The sequence below is a fragment of the Miniopterus natalensis genome, chromosome 3, assembly GCF_054644295.1.
Source record: "Miniopterus natalensis isolate mMinNat1 chromosome 3, mMinNat1.hap1, whole genome shotgun sequence".
In the NCBI taxonomy this organism is placed as follows: Eukaryota; Metazoa; Chordata; class Mammalia; order Chiroptera; family Miniopteridae; genus Miniopterus; species Miniopterus natalensis.
The window spans coordinates 95,734,908-95,759,417 of record NC_142083.1 but is presented as its reverse complement, the minus strand read 5'-3'; the positions used below and the strand labels follow the sequence as shown (position 1 = coordinate 95,759,417).

Below are 24,510 nucleotides of genomic sequence, written 5' to 3'. Positions count from 1 at the left end.
CCATTCCAGTTTGGCTCCTAGAACAGCCAGACCTACAGTCCCCTAGGTCAGAGGCCAGAAGCCTCTTATCCGCAGAAGCTGACCAGTCCAAGAGAAAAGTCATCTAGATAATGAAATTTGGAGGTTTTCCATCAAAATAGCTGGCCCCTGCCTGCCCACCCTTCACAGAAGCCCACTCAGTGACAGCCTCTCCCGCCTCCTCATCCTCCAAATGCCTGAAACACGGGTTTGGGGCAGCATTCTAGTGCTTCACTCAACATTTGAGGAAAACTGTAGTATGAATGTAAGAGAAGCAAACAAACTTAGGAAATGGAAACAAACTGAGGAGAAGAAAACTTTTTTTAAAAAAGAATCCTAAAGAAGAGATTGCATCCATGAAATCCTAGCAAGAGGGTATAAAGAAGGGACATGCAGAAAATAAAAAAGAGCTCTTAGAAATAAAAGAAACATGACTGTTGCAATAAAAGATGTAGTGGAAGGGAAGATGGTAAGATAAAGTTGAGAAAATCTTCGAGAAAGAACAGAAACTCAAAAGAAATAAGAAATAAGAGAGCTAAGTTGAAAAAAGGAGGCTGAGCCCAAAAGACGCAATTAACATGCACACCACAGGGGCTCCAGAGAGGGAGGGAGGGAGTATGTGCAGGGGGAGTGGAGGGGAGGAGAGGATGAGAAATGGCACAAGAAATTCTTCCAGATCTAAAGGACAAAGGTTCTGGATCAAAAGACCTGTCAGGTGCCTAGCGCAATGAATGGGAAGAACCCCACACCAAGGTCTATCACCCTGAGACTTCAGAAATCTGACTTAAAAGAGTCTTCAGGGAGGAGACATCAGACTGCCCAATGGTTACTGACACTGGGAGACCTTGGAGCAAGGCCATCAATATTCTGAAGGAAATAGACTTCCAGTCCACAGTGTGTTGTTCAGTTTTGTCATTGACCAGGTGCGAGGCTAAGGGCATTTCACAATGCAGATCTGAAACACTGCCCCTCCCATCTCCGTGCCCTCTGGAAGCCAAGAGGCAGGAGAACACTGGTCCAGGAAGCAGCAGCTCATGAAAAGCCCTGGGGAGATGACAAAGGGAAACCATGGTGACAGGCTCTGAGAGTAGCCTGTTCAGGTGATCCCAGGAGGGATGGCAGTCATGCAAAGTCCATGCTTAGTGCATGCAAGTGTGTCTAGTGGAAGTTGTACTTTGTCAGAGTCTGAGCTTGGATTTAATGGCAGGTACATAGGAAACCAAGCAAATGTGGAGAAAAAAATACCGAAGTGATTAATTCCAAGGGAAACCAAAAGGCATATAAGAACAAAAAGCTTAGGGCCTGTGTGCTTGCACAGGCTTGAACATAGAAAGTGTCCTGTGGAAACTGGCTTTGTCACCGCAGCTTAGGAGAATATGTTCAGTGAGGACAGACCCAACACGTAGCTCTGCCTGCAGGAGGTAGGCGTTCATGTTTGCGGAGTGATGGAAATACCAGTCTGAGGGAACTCTGTTCCTTACTTTATTTCCTCCCTTAGTGGAATCACTGCTCACCCTGCCTGGCTTCCCTGTGTCTGAGAAAAGTCTCGCTGAGGAGTTGGTAACAGATATTACAATACAACAGGTGTATGGACAAAGGAAGGAGCGCCTCAGAGATAGGGAGCCCTTCTAGAGCAGTCCCTTCAGTTCCGAGGAGATGTGTGACTGGTTGAGTGACTCTAGTCACTTTTCTCGGGAAAGAGTGGGCGGCACCAGCCTTTAAGTGGACAGGAAACTAGGAAATAGTGCTCGGTCCGTGGCAGGGACAAAAGGGTCCAGAAACCGAAAGGTGTGCTGGGACTTAACTGTTAGAGGATTCCCCAGCATTTGCCTTAGAAGTATGATTATCTGAATGCTTAAAGTAGCTTATCATTTTTACTTCCTGGCCTGTCGCAACAAAGGCATTAAAAATAAACACGAGAAATTTTGTATTTAATAAATAGAGAAGCTAAGAAGGAAATGCCGTTAAAGAACCTTTCTTGTTGGGCAGGCAGCCATGGAGCAAAGCTTCCACCAGGCTTAAAGTCCCTGGAAGCTCAAACTAGCCGCTTGGATGTAAGACATCCCTGGGCTAGAATTCTCCTTCTGCCATTTCCTGTTGGCGTAATGGCCTCTCTATACCTCTGTTTTCTCCTTGGGATTACCTGGGGGTAATAATACAACTTTCCAGAGTGCCGTGGTCTTCCAGGAGACAGTGTACACAGAGCAGGGGCCATAAGCTGGTGGCCCGTAGGCCATATTCAGCAATGTATTTTGTGTGGCTCACAGTGTTTGTCTTAATTGAATTGGTTTCTGGCATTTAAAAATCAGAAATTTTACCTAAAAGGTCAGCCTTTCAACTTCTCTGTAAAAATCAAATTAAGCAACATTGAACTACATTTCTTTAATAGCAGTTGGCAAAGCAGAGAGGTACTGCCTGCTTTCCATGGGCCCACCTTCCCCATTTATCAAGGGCACCCTGCTTCCCGCTACAGAACCCACAACTGTCTTCACTCTGGTATGTCATCCGCCAAACCTTGAAGGTTTGTCCATGCTCAAAGGGGCTGTCACACAGTGAGTGGTCCTAGTTAACCTTGAAGTGTAGTGCTGGGAAGATGAGCCCTCCAAAAAGGAGGGTCACTCAGAACACAGCCTGAGTACTAAGGAGAGTGATGGCTTCAGCTCCTTACGTAGGAATAAGAGAGCAGGCACCCAAGACAATGACAATCAGAATTTTTAGATTGTCACATGCACAGTGAGCTCATTCTGACCATTCAGGAGGCTCATCTCATTCCCATGGTAACCTTGTCACCCACCTCTCAGCTGCTCCGACTCATCATCAGCAGTCCCCTCACATCCCAGGTCACACTAGGTTGTGAGCTCCTTGAGGGTGGTGGCCACACACCTCTCATACTTAACTATCTTTAATGCCTGTGCAGTGTCTGCTTGAAACAGTAGATGCTAAGTAAATGTTCAGCAAATCTAATTTAATTAGGTGCCACTTCAGTTACTTTCCTGTGCAGGAGACAAGGGATGAATGCAGTGTTACTCTTTTTTTGCCTTGAGCTTTGTAGTCCCAGTTGGCAAAATTAACATAAAACATTCCCTCTAAGGCATTATGGAGTAGACAGGACTTAAATAATAAAAAAAGATGATATATTACTTGATGTAAATTTACAGGTGTGCCTGGATATATATGAGTTGTTTCTAAAAGTCCATAAACAAAGAGCTTGGACTTAGGCTATTTCAAATGCATTACAGAAAGCTACAGTGATCTGTTTTGCAAAAAGCCAAAAAACCTTGGTAATGAAAACAATCAACCTGAACTGATCTGTTTTGTAAATTTGGATTCTTCGATTGTTTACCGGTCATTCTGTGTTTATTAAATTGTGCTGAGAAAAGGAGGGAAGAGAAATGGAAGTTAACTTTGTTATCACCCAGAAAAGGATCACAGTTGGAAACAGCTGACAGAAGTGGAGCTTCCTGTGACTGATGCCTGAGGCAGTCCTTTGAGCAGGTTTTCCAGGTTCAGTGACCAGGCAGTGAGCTTTGCAGAGGATGGGGGTGGGGGGGGGGGCTGTTTATGATGTGGACTCTTCCCACAGCTGTTACCCTGAGATTCTTAAAAAAATTAATCCAGTTCAACAAGATTTGCAGAAAACAAGAGGAATATACAAAAATCAGTTGTATTTCTATACACTGGTAAAGGAACAACCCAGAAATGAAATTAAGAAAACAATAGCATTTAAAAAAATAAAACATTTGTTAACGTAAGAAACATCAAACCCATGAAGAATTTTTGTGAGTATTTGAGCCAAACTACCAATTCACACCAGGAAGCAGAATCTCAATGGATTGAGATAATGCTCTGGAGAATGGCAGTTTTGCACCTTGTTTTATGCATTACCATCAAAGGAGGAGACGTAAGTGGGTTACATGAAATCCACTGGTGATAGATAAGGGAGGCAGGAGGAAGCAAAGCGGGGGAACCTGGGGATTGGATAAAAAAAATGATAGACACACTTCTCATAGTAGGTGGGTGTGGGATAGTCAACAACTCAGTAACAATGTGGGGGGTTTGTGGTCTCCACAGAGCGGTGCCTGTGCTTTGAGGGGTCTGGAAAAAGGAAAATTACATTGACATTCTAATGATATGTTATTGTAGAGGCAAAAAGACAATAGACAGGCTTAGTTAGGACAAAGACTAACCTTTGGCAGGGAAGATACTGGCCTAGGACATGACTACGCACCATAAACTGCTCTTTATTTAAAAAGTTTTAACTTCAGACCATCCTTTGTGGTTACTTTAGGTCTCAGTTTGCAAGGCTGCCACACAGGCCTCCCTGAGCTCATCAGGCTTGCATGTGGCCCCTTTTCGTCCACATACTTAAGAATAAATTTACCAAAAGAAGTACAAAATGAAACCTATTAAACATTGTTGACAGAAATTTAAGATCTAAGTAAATGGGAAAACAGTCTGTGTTCATGGATTAGAAGACTTAACATTGAGATGGCAGTACTCCCCAAACTGATCAGAAGGTCGTCAAAGAAACGTCCAAACCTGTAAGAACGTTTATGAGTTTGAGCCAAACTGATGACAGTTCTGGGAAGCAAAATCTCAAGGTGTCAATGTAAGAGACATTCAGACCTGTGGAGATTTTTGCCAGTTTATTTGAGCCCAACTGTCAACAATTGCCGGGAAGCAATTATTGAGAGAATGCTCCAGAGAATGGGAGTTTTGCACCTTATTTTTTACATTACAGTCAAAGAAGGAGGTATAAGGGGATTACGTGAAATTCATTGGTGATAGATTAAGGAGCCGGGAGAAAGCAAAGCAAGACATCTCTGGGATTGGATAAAAAGTAAAAGGAATAGACACGTACTCCCTTTATATGGGTGGGTGGTATAGGATAACAGTCAGCAATTAACATGATCATGACAACAGTGAGGGGATTTGTGGTCTCTGCTCTAGTGCAGTGGTTGTGCTTTGAGGGATCCGGAAAAAAGGAAATTTCTTTGCTATTCCAAAGGTATATTATCAGGTGTGTTACAGAAGATGCAAAAAAGACAACAGGCTCAGTTAAGGTAAACATTGACCTTTGTTAGAGAAAAATACTAGCCTAGGCCATGACTACCCCCCATAAACTGCTTTTAGTTAAAAAAATTTAATTTCAGACCTTCCTATGTGGTTACTCTAGTTCTCTGAGTGTGTAAGGCCGCCATGCAGGTCTCCCCTGAGCTTGTCAGGTTTAGTATGTGGCCCCTTTTTCGTCCACAAGATTCAACTCTTTTCCTATCAGAATCCCAGCTGACTGGTTTGTAGAAATTGACAAGCTAATTCTAAAATTAATGTGGAATTGCAAGGGACCCAGAAAGCTAACACTCTGGAAAAAAAGAATCAGATAGGAGGACCCACACTTCCCAATTTCAAAATTTATGCAAAGCAACAGTAATCAAAACGGCGTAGTACTGGTACAAGGATAGACATAGATATCAATGGAATAGACTCGAAAGTCCAGAAATTAACCCACACATTTGTGGTCAACTAATTTTCAACAAGAAGGCCAAGACCATTCAATGGAGAAAAGCCAGTCATAACAGGCCATTATGGAATGATTCCATTTATGGGAAAGTCCAGTATAGGGAATCGAGAAGTAGATTAGCAAATACTTAGCATTTAGGGTGGGGGCACAGAGGGGCAATAGCTAAAGGGTTTGAGATGATGATGATGACCTAAAATTGGTGACAGGTGCACATACTTGTGAACATACTAAATAACCATTGACTTGCACACTTTTAATGGGTGAATTACACACTGAAACCTATATGATCCTATTAACCAATATCACCCCAATAAATTTAATTTTAAATAATGGGTGAATTATATGGTACGTGAATTATATTCCAATAAAGCTGTTAAAAATAAAAAGTTAAATGAAGAAACACGTAATGGTACCACAAACTAAATTAAGATCATTAAAATGACAAAAGGGGACATTTAAAATATTATAGTTAGATTAAAATATACAAGCTAAGAAAAAAGATGAATGAGCCATATTAAGAAGGATTAAAGTACAATAAAATAAATGTTTAAAAGTGCTTTGAGATCAGAAAACTGGAATTAGGAAGAATGAAGATTAGAAACCCAGAAGGGTAAAGGGTGGGCATAAACAGAGAAACAACAGAAAGGGCGGTCAGGAAAGTTTAAAGCCTAGAACATTAATGGTGCTGGGGGGAAACAGTCAAAAACAGCATGAAATCTTTAAGTTAAAAGTGACAAAGCTGATTAAAGGACACTGACTAGAAAATGAAGAGTAATTACTATCAATAATTAAGATAAATAATAATAAGATAAAAAACACCACTTTCCCACATGGGCCTGTCTTTCACACCTCTGTGCCTTTGCTGGTGTCCTCCCTGGAATGCCTGAGCTCTTCTGCCTAGACAATTCTCATGTATCCTTTAATACCCCACCCAAATGTCACCTTCCCTCTCCCTTCCCTTGCCAGCCCCATCCTGCCTCTTTCTCATTCACCAGCCCAGAGCACGCTGCCAGTAAAGCCCTGAGCACTCTAGCTTGCTTCTCAGTGGTCACCTCGCCAGCTCGCATTCTCAGCACTTCCACGCATTTCCCGTTCAGTCCTTACCCCGGGTTAGTCTAACCCTGCTGTTAGAATGATCCCTGGTGTATAGATGAGGAGCCTGAGGCTCAAAGAAGTGAGCAGCTTACGCAGGATAGAGCCAGAACTCAATTCGCTGTCCTGCGCTCCCTGGCCTCTGTCTCAGATGCTACCCTTTGCAGGGGCAGGGACCATTTCTTATTTATCTCTGTGTGGTCTGCGCCCAACACAGAATAAATGCAGTGAAACTGAATTAAAGGCCCCAATCAGTCTCCTGACATTTTCAGCCTGGGTGATTAGACATGGCTCTTGATCCTCAAAAGCTGTGTTTTGCCAAGGTTTTTAGCAATGGTAAAGGCAGGGTCAATCACTGCTTATTGAGCATTACTTGTGTGCCGGGTGCTGTCCTGAGTACTGTGCCAGACACTGTTCTGGGGGCTGGGGCAACAATCTGAACAGACAGGCCTGGAGCTTACCTCAAGCAGAGGGCTCTGTTTGTTTAAGAGAACTAACCGGGCACTTAATTATTCCTTTTATTTGCATTTCTTTGTTCACTAATTAGGTTAAAAACAAAAAGCAGTTTTATGGAGTAAATTTTCAGGTCTTCTACCCCAGGACGTGCAGTTTTAAAAGTTTCCAACTCAGTGCTGTGTCTCACCCTTCTCTGGGCCTCTCTCTGCTGAAGCCGCCGCCCACCTGCCCCTGACACTGTTTCACTCATGCTGGAAACGTGCCTGTGTTCCCAGGGACCGACGTCATGGTGCGCTGCCTGAAGCTGCTGAAGGAGTTTAGACGGAGGCTCGAGGACGACCACGACCAGGACGACGACGACGATGAGGAAGTCGTCTCCAAGGCAGTGCCCCCCGTGGACATCGTGTACGAGCGGGATATGCTCACGCAGACCTACGAACTCAGTAGGTCCTATCCTCACACCTCACGTGCAGCTCCTGAGTGCTGGCGGCGAGGAACATTTTGCCCATGTGTCAAAAGAGGGCTCCGCCCTTGAGGCTGTAGCACAGCAAGAAGCACCGTGGTTCCCTTGAAGGGTATAGGCTTTTGGACCAGATTTGCATTTGGATCCTTGCTCTGTCACTTGTTGGCTCTTACGACTTTAACAAAGTCTCCGAGCCTCAGTTCCCTCATCTGCAAAATGGGGATAATTTCCACCATAGCACGTAGTGAGGACTAGATGAGGACCAGGATTAAAACATGGTGTGGTGCCTGGTCCATAGGAAGTGCTAAAAACATTAGCTAATTAGTGTTATTACTTGAAGGTTTGAGAGCCACCTACCATCTTCTAAAACTGGTCTGGAGTCACTGTAGGCAGAGAATTCCAGTGATAAAGGGGGAAAATCTGTCTACCCTCACTCCTCAGCTTTCCTCTAGACCCCCTAAAATCCATGTAAGAGCAGTGACCCATCATAGAAGGTGTGGCTGTAGGTCCCTGTGGGGAGAGGAACAGTAAAAGGTGAGGTTACTGCAGGAGAACCAATTCAGCTGCAGGTACACTGGCAAGTCACAGCATTTTTGGAGGGCCGTGTGGCAGTTTTTATCAACAGTTAACACCTCTCAGCATGGCTTTCTCAGAACGTTTGGGAAAAGCCACCCTGAACCCTTTCATCCCCACCGTTAGCATGTTGCTAGTCCAGTGTGGGGACACATCCTGGTCACCGCTTTTCATTCTGATGTTTCTTTTTCTACATGCATGACACAGCAAAACCTCCTTTATCCAGATTGGTTTTTCCTGGCCTCAGGTGTGTGATCAGTCAAAAAATAAAGGGGAAGATATTTCTGAGCAAAAAGCTTTGCCAGGAAGTCTGCCCTGCAGTGCGAATATTTTACTGGAGGGACTCCTAGCCCTTCACCCCAGCTCCTACCAGGCTCCTTCCTGGAGTTGCCAGTCTCCAGTAGCCCAGTAAATTTAGAAGGGCTTCTTAGAGACACAGTAATAGCACTGGGCAGCGACCATGTGACCGGGCAGGAGCCGACAAACTAGGTGAGAAAGAGCTAAAGCACAGCCACCTGCTGGTCATTTAGTTGGGACCACATAGCACTATTCCTTCCATAGTCCTTGCTGACTGACAGCTATGACAGGACAGTGCAGTAATCGGTGTCCACAGTGCTTCTGAGTCTACCGAGAAAGATGGAAAATTTTAAAGTTCTTAATTAAAAACTCTTTGGATGCTTTTTAAAAGGGTTCATTTCATTTATCTGAAAAAGTCCATTCATGAGAAAGAACTTACTTCCTGCTGCGGGAACTTAGATCAGTAGTTGATCACTTGACATTTAGATGGTGAGCACTTAAAAACTGGCTCTTAGTGGTGGTGCTCAGAGAGTCTTGGGAGGGGAGAGAGGAGGCATTTATTTTATTTTGTTTGTTAGTTTCACTGCACTGAAATGCCTGCTTTAAAAAGGTGGGTGGGAATTGACTTGTGCAGAATGGCTCCTGTACAGAGGTTGGGATTCAAGTATATTGTTTCACACAGTTGAGCGCAGAGGCACGAAAGGAATTTCCCAAGCTGAAATCCGAGTGGCCATGAATGTGGGAAAGCTGGAAGCAAGAATGCTGTGTCGTCTTCTTCAGAGATTCAACGTTGTCAAGGTAACATCATGAGTCCTCGCATGATTCACGGGCTGGATGTGCACACAGTGTGATTGTGAAGGAATGTCTTAGCGGGTCAGAAAACGAGGCGGCAAATGGCTGCCCGGGGGCCAAACACTGGTCTTTGTTGGTTTTCACTTCTCAAAAACTGAAGGAGTTGTCAGCATTGAAAAGTCAGCAGGAGATGTAGCAGCACAGGGAGCATCCCCACTTCCTGTGTGGGGCACCAGCTGCAGCAACACAGCGTCCAACCACTCCTGCAGACAAAACGGGTGCTCTCCAGGCTGCACGGGCCCACCTGGCCCTCCCTCTCTTTTATGTTACTTGTCTGGCTCCTGGGGACAGTGAGCTGGCTAACCATGCATGTTCAGTGTCCTCCTTTCTCAGCCCTTTATGCCTCACTCTCTTCTTGTGAGTTTTTTGGCCATTTTACTAGAAGGTAGTATTAGAGTCAAGCTAATGATTACAGGACACTTGACACTGTCCTTAGCATGTGGTTGGTATATAAAAAATGCTACTCTTTCTAACATGAAGGGCCCTGGGAGACCCCCTCTCCCCTGTCCTAGAAGATGGAGTGAGAGTGGATTGGTGATGACCTCATCATCAGTCCCCATGGCAGTGGCTGAATGGGCCCAGTGACCCCCAGACCCTGGCTCACCAGTCTGTGGTAACAGTTCGAAACCATAGAACTTTACGTAGAAAACATTCATTGCTTACTAGCCATTTCTTTGGGGCCTAGTCCTGAGCCAGGCACTGGGGACATGTGGAAGATCACATTAGGACCCTGCCCTCAAGGAGCTCCCAGTCTGGTAGAGGAGACACACATTCAGGATTGCAACTGAAAAAACTGCCTCCAACAGGCCTGTGGACGCAGGACCTGAGGGATGGCGAGGTAGGAAGACGTGTGAGGAAGCTTCGATAGGGCTGACCTGGGGCCAAGCAGTGAGATGGAGGAGATGCGAGCGAGTGCAGGCATGATCGGGAAATAGACGCCTGAACACCTGTGTGTTACAGCGCCCTCTTTTGAATGTGATTAAACACATCTCATCTTCCCAGGGATTCATGGAAGACGAAGGGCGGCAGCGGACCACCAAGTACATCTCCTGTGCGTTTGCGGAGGAGAGCGACTTAAGCCGGCAGTATGAAAGGGAGAAAGCCCGGAGCGAGCTGCTGACCACAGTGAGCTTGGCCTCGGTGCCAGAGGAGTCCCTCCTGCCCGAAGGAGAGGACGCGTTCCTCTCTGAGTCGGACAGTGAGGAGGAGGGCAGCAGCAGCGGCAGCAGAAGGAGAGGCAGAGGACCCCAAGCAGACATGAGAACCTCCTCGAGCATCAGCCTCGGGACCCAGCCTCATCACTCCACCCCCACCAAGGGTAAGGGTGCTCAGTCTGAGCTGCCGGCAGTCCCGCCTTGCCTTGGCTTTCTTCATAAAACAGGCGATTCAGTCCAGCAGACATCTGAGAATGTCCTTAGTGCTGTCCTAGTTCAGGACCTGTTGGTGTCACATACATTACATCATAAGTTTACAGGAGACGAGCATGTGGTCTGTCTCCTGGCTCCTTGGCAAATGTTTTTTTGTGTTTTCACTATTAAAGGAATGGAATTCCATAAGCTCCCTCAATCCCTTCCTTCCAACAACCTAAGAATGCCTCAGGTTTTTAGTTTAGTTATAGAAGACTTACAGAAGTTTTAGTTATTTTTAATGTGTGGAGGGTGGTGCTGATGACAGATTTGCAAATCTGGTATCCAGCTAAGAGAGGGGTACCGCACTGCTTGCTTGGTCCACCGCCCTCGTCTTTAAACCAAGCACACAGAATCCTTTAGTCTATGTGGGTCTGTTCTGGCTACCGAACATAAATGCCCCCCTCGCTCTCCTCTTGATGTGGCCACAGTTCATTCTTTTTACTTTTGCCCTCCAGGTGGCTGGAAAGTAAACCTGCACCCACTGAAGAAGCAGCCATCAACCTCCCCAGGAGCTGCTGAGGAGAAAGCCTGCCGGAGCTCTGTCGGTGGAGACAGCCTCCTGGACACCAGCAGCTCCTCAGACCCCAATGTGGCCTTTGGCTCCCACTGCCTGGATAGTAACTGTGGCGACATTGCTGTGATCGAAGAGATCAGGCTTGAAAACCCAAAGGTGAGTGCGTTCCCACAGCGAGGGTGCATTTTCTCCAGAAACCAGCCTGCAGCAGGTGGCCATCAGCCTTGTAAGTTCTGTGCTTAAGAATCACAACAACAAAATCAAAAAGCGTCAGATACCAACTGGTGCTCTGGGGAGTGACACAGTGCTCATTTACATACCACCTGCACGCAGCCTTGCACCCTCCCACAAATCACCTGCACTATTATCTAGAGTTGTTAAATTTCCAACAACTTACTTTTTTTAGTTAAATTTGTTTTGGAGGGAAAATGTACATGGCCAATTTAGATCAGCAATTTTCACTTTGGCCCAATTTTGCACCCCAGGAAACACTTGACAGTGTCTGGATATACTTTTAATTGTCACAAGTGTGGGGAGAGAGTGCTGCTGGCATCTAGTAGGTGGAGGCCAGGGATGCTGTTACATATCCCAGAATGTGCAGGACAGGCCACAATAGAGACTTATCCAGCCCAAAATGTCAGCAGTGCCAGGGTTGAGAAACTGCTTTAGACAAGAGGCCAGTATCATCACCATAAAAGGAGATAAACGATAAAGTAGATGTAATGAAAATAAAACTATATTGGTGCATTCGGGCCAGATACTGTTATATGTCATAGGGTTAAAGACACAGTACAATCAAACCAATGCTTTTTCATCAATGTAATTGGACAGATTAAAAGATATTTGACACAGGGACCCCATTCTCATTATATGATTCAGTTCACTGTCCTCTGTCACCTAAAAGTGCTTCAGATACTGGTGGCACCTCCTACATGTTAGAAGCACAGGGTCAGATGAGGAGGCACTCAGCCCAGAACAGACCTGTGATCCAGGCGGCTTTGGATGCTGCCCCTCCTCATTTGTTCTGGCCTCACAACAGCCCTGTGAGACAAATATCGGCTCTGGTCCAGGAGGAGGACAGTGGGGGCTCTAGGGACTGGGTGAGGTGCCTGCTCAGTTCATGACACCGTGAGGATTAAAACCCACCTGTGTGTAGTTCCACCCCCTTTCTGTATGGAGGCTTGTGCTGTTGCTCTCCCTATTGCAGAAGGGGTGGGTGTGGGACGGGAAAGGTTTTCTGGATTTTTCTAACACCTTTTGACCCTTTCCTATTCGTTGGATTCCGTAACTCCTCACCATCAAGTCATGACTGGTATTGTCTCTGACTGAAGAACCTAGGTTTGCATGCAGGTGGATCCCAGCAGGTTCCCAGGGTTCACCTGCCTTCCTCCCTCCTCCTGCCTTCTCATCAGGCCCACGTGTCTCCCTCCAGGTCCTAGAACTCCTGTTGCTTGCTTCATAGCTCAGCTCTTTCTCTTCCTTTTAGGAATTTGTTCCCAAAATAATGGCAGGATCTCGTCCTTTTTTATACTTGCTGAGTAGAGAGGCATATACTACCCATAGGTCCCTTAGCAAAGCATGTTTTCAGTTCGCTCCAGCAAAGTGGCCATATTTACTCATGTGCTTCTCCAAATGTTTGCTCTGAAATGCAAGAAAGAACAAAGGTCTTTCTGCGACTCTTGGGCCCCCTCTTGAATCTTTGAATCTGTCGCCCCTCGAGCCTTTCTATATGCCTGAATGAAAGAACTGTGCCTCCCCGGAGCTCCAGCAGAAGGCAGGGAAGCGATCTGTTGTGACCCCGACATGAGCAGTCTCCTTGAGCACATTCTCAGTCTCCTGAAAGTGCCACTCTGAGCGAGGCAGCATCCAGGAGAATAGACCCTCAGCTGCTGTGTGGTGCTGATTTGTGCCAAGTGGTGTGCAAGGAATATGTTAGAATTGGATTTTCTTTCATGGTGGGTGTCCATTTTGGTTGTACAATATTTGATCTGAGAGAGCTGATGGAACCAAGTTCCTTTAGGCTCCTAGAGGACAGAAAGGAGCCATGAAGAGAGAAGTGGGCGTTTTGGCAGGGATAAGAAGAACACTGATCTTTCTGCATCTCCCTTCATCTTTCCCTCGCCACTCATCCTAATTCTCCTAGGCCAGCCTGTTCTGAACTCAGAAGCCGGCCTCTGCTTCTGTCCTTTATTCGCAAAGAGATTTCCCATGGCTTCCTGGATTTGGAGTAGGAAGCCCCTGGGATGTAACTTGTCCTGGCTTGCATTCAGCGCATTCACGCTCCATGACCCTGGATGGTTACTTCACCTCGCTGAGCCCTGGTTTTCTATTCTATAAAGTGGGAGTTGCAATAATAAGGTTGTTGAGAGTTTTGGATGAAAAAAAATGCTAATACAGTGACTGGCACGGAGCTGTGCTCAGTATGCCAGTTTCTTGGGGAAGAACCGAGAGGAAATGGAGCAAACGCTTTCTGCTGCTCAGGAGGTGCTGCAGTACATCCTCTGAGTTCTGTTCTGAACCCAGCTGATCTTCATCAAGTTCCACGATTGTCTGCTGGCAGATGCCTTTGTCATTTCAAAGCATTGAAATAGTGGGGTGGTGGAATCCTCGGGGAAATAATCCTCTTGGCTTCCCTCTTGAAACATGGGCATAGAAATTCCAGAAAGAGGGAAAGTGCACCCGCAGGAGTGGTATCTGTCCCCCAAACTGTGCTGAGCCCCTTGTATTCTTGTGCTTTTCATCCTTGTTCTAGGAGAGTAGCAGTTCCCAGAAGACCGGGAAGCACGGCCCAGGCCAAGACAAACCCCACGAAACTTACCGACTGCTGAAACGCAGGAATCTGATCATAGAAGCCGTCACCAACCTCCGCTTAATCGAGAGCTTATTCACGTAAGGAGTGGTGTGTCGTCTTACACAAATGATAAATCTCATACCAGTTAGTCATCACAAGTGCAGAAGTGGCCGAGAACCATTTGAATCTCCCCTCCCTGTACAGATCATAGTATCCCTTTGTAGTAGAAAGGATTTAGAGCTTGCTCTCATGATTTGCCAAGTGTAGAAATTGAGGAATATCAGCACACTGGACAGGGGAGGTGATTGAGCATGAAATAGAAGTCCTGGGGAAACTGCATGTGCCTTTTGCCTGCCTTGGAAATTTCGTGGCAGCGAAAGGGTAAGAAGAAACTTAGGCAGGTAATAACATGGGCTAAAATCTTACAAGAAAGCAAGAACAAAAGGCACAAGTAGAACTTCTGTGTGTGGGTGCCTCTGTTCATGTAGCGGCTCTGCACTCTGGTTTGGTCCTTCTGACCCACTGTTACTTCCACCTCCTGGGCTGCGTCTTCATGGTGTCTGCAGCACCCAGCGTAAAAGGCACTTGAGTCAAGGACGTGACTTCTCTAGGCAATGGGGACGCCACCTGCAGATACTACTGTGAGCTCCCCTCTTTGGTGCAGTGAGGGGTTTGGCCAAATGTTGCTAGTGTCCCTACTGTCCCTGCCATTCCCATTGGTGTTCTAGAAACATTACCATAGTGAGTCAGTAAGATCTAGAGAGTAAGGTGTATGAGGAGGGGAATCAAAGAGCTTCAGATCTGAGGGTGTCTGTTGACAGTGGTAAGCTGGAACATTCCTTGCTGGGTGTAAAATTGGCATAGAGACTTCGTCAAGACAGGTTGCCATCATGACTCTGTTCCCCTGACATCATTGTCACAGATCATGTAATCTCTTGAGTTCCTCGTGAAAAGCTCAGAATGTGAAGCTGTTGAGAATGGTGGCTTGTCTTTTGCTAACTATTTATCCCAAAGAGAGATGATCTTAAATCTCAGTAAGTCAACCTTTCAATAGTGAAACCCCCTTTAATTCTTCCCTAGTTTCTGCTGGATGCCATTAGGCATGTCTTAGTGGCCTGGGTTGAGAAAGGCCTTCCATGTTGAGGTTGGAAATATTAAGTGCCTGTTTCGTGATACCACAGGATTCAGAAAATGATCATGGATCAGGAGAAGCAAGAAGGGGTGTCCACCAAGTGCTGTAAGAAGTCCATTATCCGCCTGGTGCGGAACCTGTCTGAGGAAGGTCTCCTGAGACTGTATCGGACTACGGTTATTCAGGATGGCATCAAAAAGAAGGTAACCATGGGCTCTCCTGATGCCCACAGAGCCACCTGGGTGCTGCTGGATGTTTTCTTGTCTAGCTTCTCATATCCTTGTTATATCTCAGTCATTCCTTTGTTGTCAGTAACTTGGGATTTACCGTTATACCTCCTAATTTGGGGAACAGGGATCATCCCAACTTTCTGTGGAAGCTGCAAACAAAAGAGAGAAATAACGTGCTTGGATCTTAGAACAGCATGTGCTGCCCAAGGTAAGAGTCCAGCCCTGCAGCAAGCCTTGGAAGAGAGGAGGGCAAGTGAGGCATGCTGATGGTCCACAGAGTAGCATGGGGAGTAATTAAGCAACACTTAGGAGGTGGAAAATTTAGACTAAGCAGCAAGAATGTTTTCCACAGAGATCTGAGGAAATATATCCCAGAGGAAACGATGGCTGTGACTCAATTAGCGTGCACTGCTGGGGTCATCCAGTGGGGAGCAAAGTATCTCTCTTTCTCAATTTATCTGTTTCTGTAAAATTTAAAGTTTGGGGCTATTCCCATAGCAACTGTAGCTCAGTGAATTTACACGTATTCTTAGGCATAAATTTTTCAGGGTCAGAATAATTTGAGAGCCCAGCTGGGCACTGGGACCAAAGGGAATGGTGCTGCCAGGATAGTCGCTTGTAATTTCCTGATCTTTTTTTTTCTGTCTGCACTTTAAATCTCTGCCATAAGAGAGCTAGGTCTGCTTTGATGTTTTGTTTTCTTAATAAGCTGGCAAGGTCATTTCTGTTTTTTACTTTATCTTATTTATTGAGACATTTGAAATTTGAAAAACACAGAGCAGTACAAAAAATGACTTCAGAAACACATTTTCTACCATTACAAGTTGGCAGCATTCATCAATTTTTATGTCTGCTGTGAGTGCCCTTGACCTTGTTCCTCTCCCATCCCCAGCCAGCCTGCCACTTGTCCCCTTGAGCAGTGGCAGGAGGTCCTTGTGCTGACATCTCTCGTTGAAGGACAAAAGCACCAGCCCATCAGCTGCAACACCTAATTTTTGTTGGTCTTCACAAAGCAGGTCTTTCATATGGGCAGCCCTGTCGGAGCATGAATTGAGGGCAAGAAAACCTTACCCCATCTAAGAGTGGGGAGGGGCAATCTGTCAAAGGTATCCCCTGTAGACACCAGGCAGTACTGGAGGGAGTGGACCAGGGGTGGGGATGGGGAGTAAGTGCTGTGAGTACCCAAAGATGAAGGTGCCCAGTCCTGGGGGCCTCTTGCTACAAGTATATTGGAATCTCGGTCCTGGAACTTAATTCATTCTGGAAGGCTGTTGGAGAAGCGATTTGTTTGAAAAACAAATCATTTTTCCCCATTAGAAATAATGCAAATAGAATTAATCCGGCCCAGACCCCCAAATGATTCCCTGTTTTACCCTATCTTATATACAGTACTGTCTAATGTACTGATTAATCTATAAACAAACACTTCTTAAATGTACCGCACCACCCCTACTGGCCTTAAACCAGTCACTTTCAGCACTCCTATAGGAGTGTCTTTCAGGAGGTCAGCATGCAGCGTTTTCACTTTTCCACTTATTGTTGCCTCCGAAATGCTGTCACTGGCTAACTGCTTTCCCCTTATCCAAATAATCAACAATTTTTCTACCTCTTCAGTTGCCTGTGATCAATGTTTCATGAGCACTTGCCCACCTTTAGCAACATCAGCACTCTTGATGGTCTTTTTATGTTTTTAAAATTATGCAGATGAGCACGAAAATATTCACAGCACAATTTCCTGAGATGTTAACAACACAAAGTTTAGCAGTAAACTGACTTGCATTCTCTTTGTGGCCTGAGAAATGCTTTTTCTCATGCTAATGTGTCAGCAAGAAAGGGTTGTCAGGTGACAACAACCGAAGTTTTATTCAACAGCCAAGACATTGCCCCCCCCCCCCCAGCTCCACCCCCAACAACTTGATCAAGAACCAAATTGTTCGAGATGGGAGACGTTTTAGAACCAAGGTTTGACTGTACCACTATAGTGGTACCACTGAACAGTACACCATTTTCCAGTTGGAAAGGGTTGCAGTATTGTACATCTGCCTCCAGAATATGCTTAAGTGTCGCAGCAGCACTTTCTCTGACACCCAGAGCACGGGCTACCACAGGTGGCCTCCTGATTTCCTGGAGCCACGTGGACCAGAGTTGCTGTGCCCCAGCATCAGCTTTGCCCTGACTTCTGCATCCGGCCACCTGCTCATTGGGCCTTTGGGAAGTTGGCTGGGCCATTTGGCTGTTGAAAGTGGGGGAATAGGAATGCTTTGTGTTGGCACAATGCTTTTCAGTTCTCCGGGCATTACCTGTCTCATTTGAGTCTCACAAAACCACAAAAAAGTTGGCAGGGCATGAGGGAGGGGTCCCCATTTCACAAATGAGTAGAGGAGACTGAGCCAAGGCAGCCTTTTGAAGTCCCCATCCAGGCATTGCTGCCTATTCCCTGTGACTGACCTCCTTGCAGGCCATTTTTGGCTCGAAGCCTGCTGGCCAGAGTTAGCCATTTAGAAAACCTTACCATGCTCTCTTGCCAATGACAGAGACAAAAAAGAAGCCTGGCTGTCCAGGTGCCCAGCCATTGTTCCTGCCATCTACTGCACAGCTGTCATACTCACACCCTCTGCTCCACTCCGTCATTTCCATTTGTCATCCAGTTATCCCTCATGAAGTGATAACCACCCTAACTGCTCAGCATCAGTACCTTGGAAAAGAGAAAACAACAAAAGCAGCTCTAAATCCTCTGCAGTTTGTTTAGAAGCGCGCCTAGCGGGAGTCCCACGACGGCACTCAGCGAGGGGAGATTAATGCAAGCCGTTTACCTTTTCCAGATGGAAGCCCTCAGGATTCACGAGCACTTCTGGGAAATTCTCAGCTAGCAGAAGTGGGGCATCAGGAGCAGCCCACCAGGTCGATGTGAAACCAGTGGGCCTTGACACCCAGTGAGGGCACTGCAGGGAAGGCAGCTCTGTTTCTAGCTAGAGTTCCTTATCTGCGTGGAGTAGCACATTACTGGATGGCAGACTTTAGCGCTTGATGAGCTGAGGGATTTAGACAATGGCAAACTGTTTAGCAACTCACTCTGCTTCAGTTTCCTGTCCTTTGGAATGTTAATGAAAACAGGTGTAATCAGCACTTCCCCTGGAAGCCAAGTTGTGGAGCTAAGGCCCCCTTCTGCTCCTCCCACCCTTTGGGACACTGTGCCCTCTCTCTGCAGGTGGATCTGGTAGTGCACCCGTCCATGGACCAGAACGACCCTCTGGTGAGAAGTGCCATCGAACAGGTTCGCTTCCGGATCTCCAATTCAAGCACAGCAAACAGGCAAGTAGCAGCACCCACAAGAGTTCACAGTGAAGCTGCTGGAGTGTGTCTTTATTCCTGAAGCCATTTTCACAAAAGCTCTGTTTATTCTTGTGTGAGGTCAGTGAATTCACTGGGTTAGGGTTTGTGGTTCATGACCCCTAGTCTGACAAGGATCACTTTCTGGTTTCTTTAAGAAAAAATAAAATCCTCACATTTTTAGTTATATTCTAATTGTGGACAGGGGGCTCCAAGTCACAGGCCCTGTGATGTGGGAAACTCAATCTCATAATGGCTCAGAGCGATTCTAGTTGCCTTTCTGACATCTCTAATTTTGACCATAAATCATCTAATGGACTGAGAGGGAAATCAGGTATGGGAAAGACTTCTTACCTGGGTTTAAATCACAGGTGACCGGCAGATGAGCAGAGGTCTGGCTCTGGCTTACAGACGCTGGTTTGCGCAGCTTGGCATGCATTGGCCACATGTACTTTGAATCAGATGCCAATTAATTTCATATCAAATTCCTGATTTCTGGCATTTATGAAAGTATCAGAGGATCTAGTATATCAGGCCACCTTCCTCACAAGGCACCAACTACCCTGTAGATGGGGGTGCACTCTCCAGGTCCTCACCATTCCCAAATGTCTAGTGACTTGGCACATTTTATTCATTTACATAATCTGCCAGGCCCCTGCGGGCAGTTGAGTTTGAGACTACAGGACCAAATGGCTTCATCTGATTCATGACGACAGACCCTGTCCTTTCTCTTAGCCCTTGATTTTCTCAGTAACATTGGTCTTGTACTTGGTCTGCAGACTTAAAGTGTCCCAGCCTCCAGTGCCCAGAGGGGAGGCCAAGGAAGAAAGTCAAGGAAAAGAGGACCCGAGCGGATCAGGAGACTCTCAGCCAAATGATTGCTCTAAACCAGAAAGTGGACGGGTGAAAAAAACTGATGAGAAAATGGGCATAACCCAGCTTAAAAATTATAACCCTGTTGTAGGTAAAAAGCAACTTCTTGTCAATGTCTAATTGTTGTTTGCATGATGCAGTTTGAGTCATTTCGTGTTCTACATTTAAGCACTGGGCTACAGTGAGGAAATAAGGTCTGAATTACTGGCCCTGGGTCATGTGGGCTGGTCATGTGACTTCCACTGGCATCAATTCCCCTATCTACAAGATGGGGGTGATTCTTGCCCAACATACCTCACAAGGTTGTTGCAAGACTCAGATGAAACTATGCTAGATCCCACCCTGGCTGGTGTGGCTCAGTTGGTTGGAGCGTCGTCCCATACACCAAAATGTCATGGGTTCAATTCTCAGTTAGTACACATACTCAGGTTGCAGGTTCAATCCCGGTGGGGGTGCATACAGGAGGCAACCGATCAATGTTTCTCTCTCTCTCCCTCTCCCTTTCTCTCTAAAAAAAGAAACTATTCTAGATCCCAACATGAGGAAGTATTTACAAAGATTAACTCCTTGGGCTAACTATCCGTGGGCTGGAATATTCTATAAACCACAGAATAGCTCCACCTCTGCTGACCCCATAAGCCATCTGGTAGTTACAGTCATTGGCAAGTTTGGGCATTCCCATCATTTCCCCAGAGTCCGGTCTCTAACAGCTTCTTCCTCCCTCATCCCGCACTAAGCTGCTCTAATATAAATGTGTGGGGGTCAAGTGCAGTGGCAGGGCTTTATAGTCAGTGCTTCGCTCCTCGCCTAGTCACAGACGTGTTGGTGGGGAGGACAGGCAGCTTATCTGGGCACAGGCCTTTGTCAGCAGAAAAAGTGTCCTGGTATGGGATGTGGCAAACTCGGGGACTCCAGACAGAGGAGTCATCTGTGTGACTTCCCTTTCTGAAGGCTCCAGTCACAGAACCATGGCCCTTACTCTCCAGGTTTCAGAATTAGAAAGTGCAGACTGGAGGAGAAACATAAGCACAAGTGTGTGCAGCTGCACAGGACATGCACTTGAGATGGACCAGGCTTGACGGAAGGAGGGTCCTCTGTTCACTGTCCTTACTGCCTGTTCCTGTCTCCCTTGACTCTCACCTGTTCCCTCTCACTGGGGAAAGCCGAGGAATACTTTATTTGTATCAACAGAGAAATAAGCTACTTCAAAAGAACCTAGATTTTGGAATATTTTGCACAACTCCCATCAAGACAGGAGTTCTATATGGAGTGCTGTTAGGCCCTCCATGGTGGCTCCCTTCATTACACTCTGGCTCATCCTCTGTGCTCTCCTCCTTCCTTGCTCCACCCTGTCACTCCAGCCTGTAGCCCTTCCTCAGATGTGTCAGGCACACACCCATCTCAGCACCTTGTACTGCCCTGGGTGGCACAGCTACAGATTCTCTGTATGGCCTACCCAGTCACTGACTTGAGTACTTCACTCAAGGCTTCTCCCCAGTGAGTCCTTCCCTGGCCTTTTTGTAGAGTTACAGGCCTCCTCCTCCTTCCTTCCTTGATTTATTTTCTGTACCAGCTATTTCCATCTGATGTATTATTTTACTTCCATGAGAGTAAGAACATTTGCTGTCTCCCTGGAACCTGAGACATAGTGGCACAAAATAGATTTTTAGTGGATTGAATTGATTTGAATCTGGGACTTTTTAAGCACTGCCTTCCCCCCTTTCTTGCCTCAGTTCCTGGACTTGGGCGTTCTATAGGATTTCTGCCCAAAATGGCTCGCCTGCGAGTGATCCACAGGTTTCTGTGGTACCTGATCTATGGGCACCCTGCCACCAACATGGAAGAGAAGCTGGGCCCCAGCAGTGAAAGAAGGACAGGAAAGCAAGAGCTGGGCAGGACTGGAGCCCCACTTTCCTCCGGAAAAGACTTGGAGACCTCCTCTGATGCCTCACTGAAGGACAACCAAGATGGAGAAGTCCGGGAGGCTGAAGTGGAGCTCCCCACAGAGACAGGTGAGATGCCCCAAGGCAGGCAAGCAACAGCGAGATCCAAAGTGGAATCGTGATGGTTCCTTGTCCTTGTTGTCTGAACTAGCAGAATATCTACACCGCCCTGATCACAAACTTTCTGAACCTCTGGGCTTCCTGCCTGACAAGTAGGATTTTGTCCAAGTTTGTGGTAAGAGAGAACCAAGACCTACTAGGAGGTGATATCACCATCATGACTTGGATCCTGTCTCTGATTTTCTCATAGTATATGTGAATGAAGCCTCGTGGATGCGCTACGTCCCTCCCATCCCAGTCTACAGGGACTTTGGCTTCGGCTGGGCTCTTGTCAGCGACATTCTCCTCTGCCTGCCCCTCTCCATCTTTATCCAGGTTGTGCAAGTCAGCTACAAGGTACCGGAGACTCCCAGGTTATCACAGGGCTAGTCCCTCAGCTCCAGGCCAGAGGGCCTACACTCACCTGGTCAAGCAAAAATGCTTCAAGACTTGCAGTTGCCTGGATGGATGGATGACTGGATGGATAAATGAGTGGATGGATAGGAGATTGGATAGATGGTTGGTAGGTAGGTCAAAGACTTGTTCTAGATAGAACAACCATAAGACAGACAGAAAGACAAATAATTATGGTGTAACAATAAAATATGTTTTTAGAAATTTGGTAAATACAGAAAAAGGAGAAAATAGAAATTACCCATAACTTCATCACTCAGAGTGTGATGTGGGACTCTCTGTGGTTCCTAGATTTGCATGTCTATTTTCTTCATCAGGTTAGGGAAGGTTTTCATCATTTTTTTTACATAGGTTTTCAATTCCTTGCTCGCTCACTCTTCTCCTTCCAGAATCCCCATAATGTGAATGTTGGTATTCTTGAAATTGTCCCAGAGGTTCCTTAAACTATCCTCATTTTGGGGGATTCTCTTTTTCTTTTTGCTGTTCTGATTGGGTGTTTCCTGCTTCCTTATGTTCCAAATCTCTGATTTGATTCTGTGCTCCATCTACTCCACTGTGGATTCTCTTTAATGTATTCTTCATTTCTGACTGGTCCTTTTTTATGTTTCCTATCTCTTTGTTGATGTTCTCACTAAGTTTCTTGAGCATCCTTATAACCAGTGTTTTCAACTTTGCATCTAGTAGATTGTTTGTCTCCATTTTGTTTAGTTTTTCTGGAGTTTTGTTCTGTTCTTTCATTTGGGACATGTTTCATTGTTTCCTTATTTTGGCTGCCTCCCTATGTTTGTTTCTGTGTATTAGGTAGAGCTGCTATGTCTCCCAGGCTTGGTAAAGTGGCCTAATGTAGGAGGTGTCCTGTAGGGTCTAGTGGCACAGCCTTCCCCCCCCCCCCGATCACCCAAGCGGGGCACTTTACATTCACACACACACTACCCCCAGGTGGGCTGTGTGCACCCTCCTCTTGAAGTTGAGCTATGATTGCTGTTGGCACTCCAAAAGGAGAGAATTACCCCTAGACCAATGGCTGTGAGGACAGGCTGTGACCACCCTGGAGGATCAGCTGTGCAGGAGCCAACCCCACAAAGCAGGACTTACTTCAGCAGGGCTCTGGTGCCTGCTGAGTCTGCCCCTTGAGTGTGTCTCTTCGGTTGGGTGGTGCTTGGACATGGTCTGAAGCCGTCCACCAGGTACAGTGGCTCTGGGGCCTGCCTGGGAGATGCAGACCAAGGTCAGCTGCCACCTGTGCCCTCCCCAGGGCACACACTCCCCCCCGTTCATGAGCTACAAAACAGTCTGCAGATGGCTGCTACTTGTGCTGGGTTTGGAAGTGCCCAGGAGAGTCCAAGCTGCAAACCAAAGCTGGCTGACACTAGTGACAGGCCTGGGGCCACTTAGCAAGAGGTACAGGGTGTGCTGAGGCCAAATGCTTACTTAAGAGTTTTAGGAAAGTCTGAAGTGTGAGCCAAGACAGGCAGGCCATTCATATGGAAAAGCCACTGGAAACAGCTTGGGTGGGCCCACAAGTTGGATGATGCTGGGTCTCGGGGAATCACCAGGGCAGGGCAAACAGTGACAGCCAGGTTGATGGAGACTCAGATATGGTGCCCTGCCTGCTGGCTCTGTGGGACGGAGAGCTTAGCAAAGGAACAGTCGCCTCTGCTAGCACTTCTGCCTGGGAGAAAGCTGCCTCCGTATCTCTCACCCTGATGCCAATCAATTCACTTCCTCCCTATATGTCCCTGGTGCCTTTCCAACTATTGCCCCAATGCTGGAGCTTAGAGCAAGTGAGTCCCAGTAAAATCTGCCTGAGGGCCCTTTAAGGTGAACTGCCTGGGACTCCAGCAGCCCTACGTCTCACTCAGCCACAATCCCCACTGGTTTTTGCAGCCAGAAGTTATGGGGACTTCTCTTCCTGGCACTGGAACCCTGGGCTAGGGGACCTGGTGTGGGGCTGGGACTCCTAGCTCCTCAAGGACGACCTCCAGAACCAAGATATTCCTCCCGATTTTTATCCACCACACGTGGGTGTGGGACCAGCCGGTTCCACATCTCCACCCCTCCTACCAGTCTCGATGTGCCTTTTTATGTCCTTAGGTGTAGGACTTCTGTTCAACAAAATTTCAGGCGGCTCTGAATGATGGTGGTTTTGTAGTTGTAATTTTGATGTGGTTCTGGGAGGTTCCAAGTACTGCATTTACCTATGCTGCCACCTTTGTCTTTTTTTAATATAAATAAATATATCCCCGTATCACCCCCTGGAAATATATTAGCAGTTTGTGTACCCACCAGCAGTATATGAGGGCACCTGTTGATTGCACCCAGCAGTGCAGCAGATGGGCTGGAAAGAAGGGATAACCAAGACAGAAAGCAGAGGTGTGGGGGGTTTGGGGGAGACCAGAAGGAGAGAGCACTGTCACCATGGGGCCAATAGGCAGGTTCAAAGAGGCTGCAGCCCAGAAAACAGTGGTGAGTGTTTTTTCACAATTCTTGCAATTCACTCGGT

The 24,510-nt window shown here is 46.6% G+C and overlaps 1 protein-coding gene across 1 annotated transcript in view; it reads left to right on the top strand.

Moving 5' to 3' along the window:
• The window catches only part of GTF3C1 (general transcription factor IIIC subunit 1), a 68,692-nt gene that overhangs the window by 17,008 nt on the left and 27,174 nt on the right, over window positions 1–24,510 (top strand). The window contains 10 exon segments of the mRNA XM_016216232.2: window positions 7,363–7,530; window positions 9,103–9,218; window positions 10,275–10,590; window positions 11,137–11,351; window positions 13,948–14,084; window positions 15,168–15,321; window positions 18,557–18,660; window positions 19,458–19,642; window positions 21,285–21,563; window positions 21,805–21,950. Coding sequence (XP_016071718.2) covers window positions 7,363–7,530; window positions 9,103–9,218; window positions 10,275–10,590; window positions 11,137–11,351; window positions 13,948–14,084; window positions 15,168–15,321; window positions 18,557–18,660; window positions 19,458–19,642; window positions 21,285–21,563; window positions 21,805–21,950 — 1,820 coding nt within the window.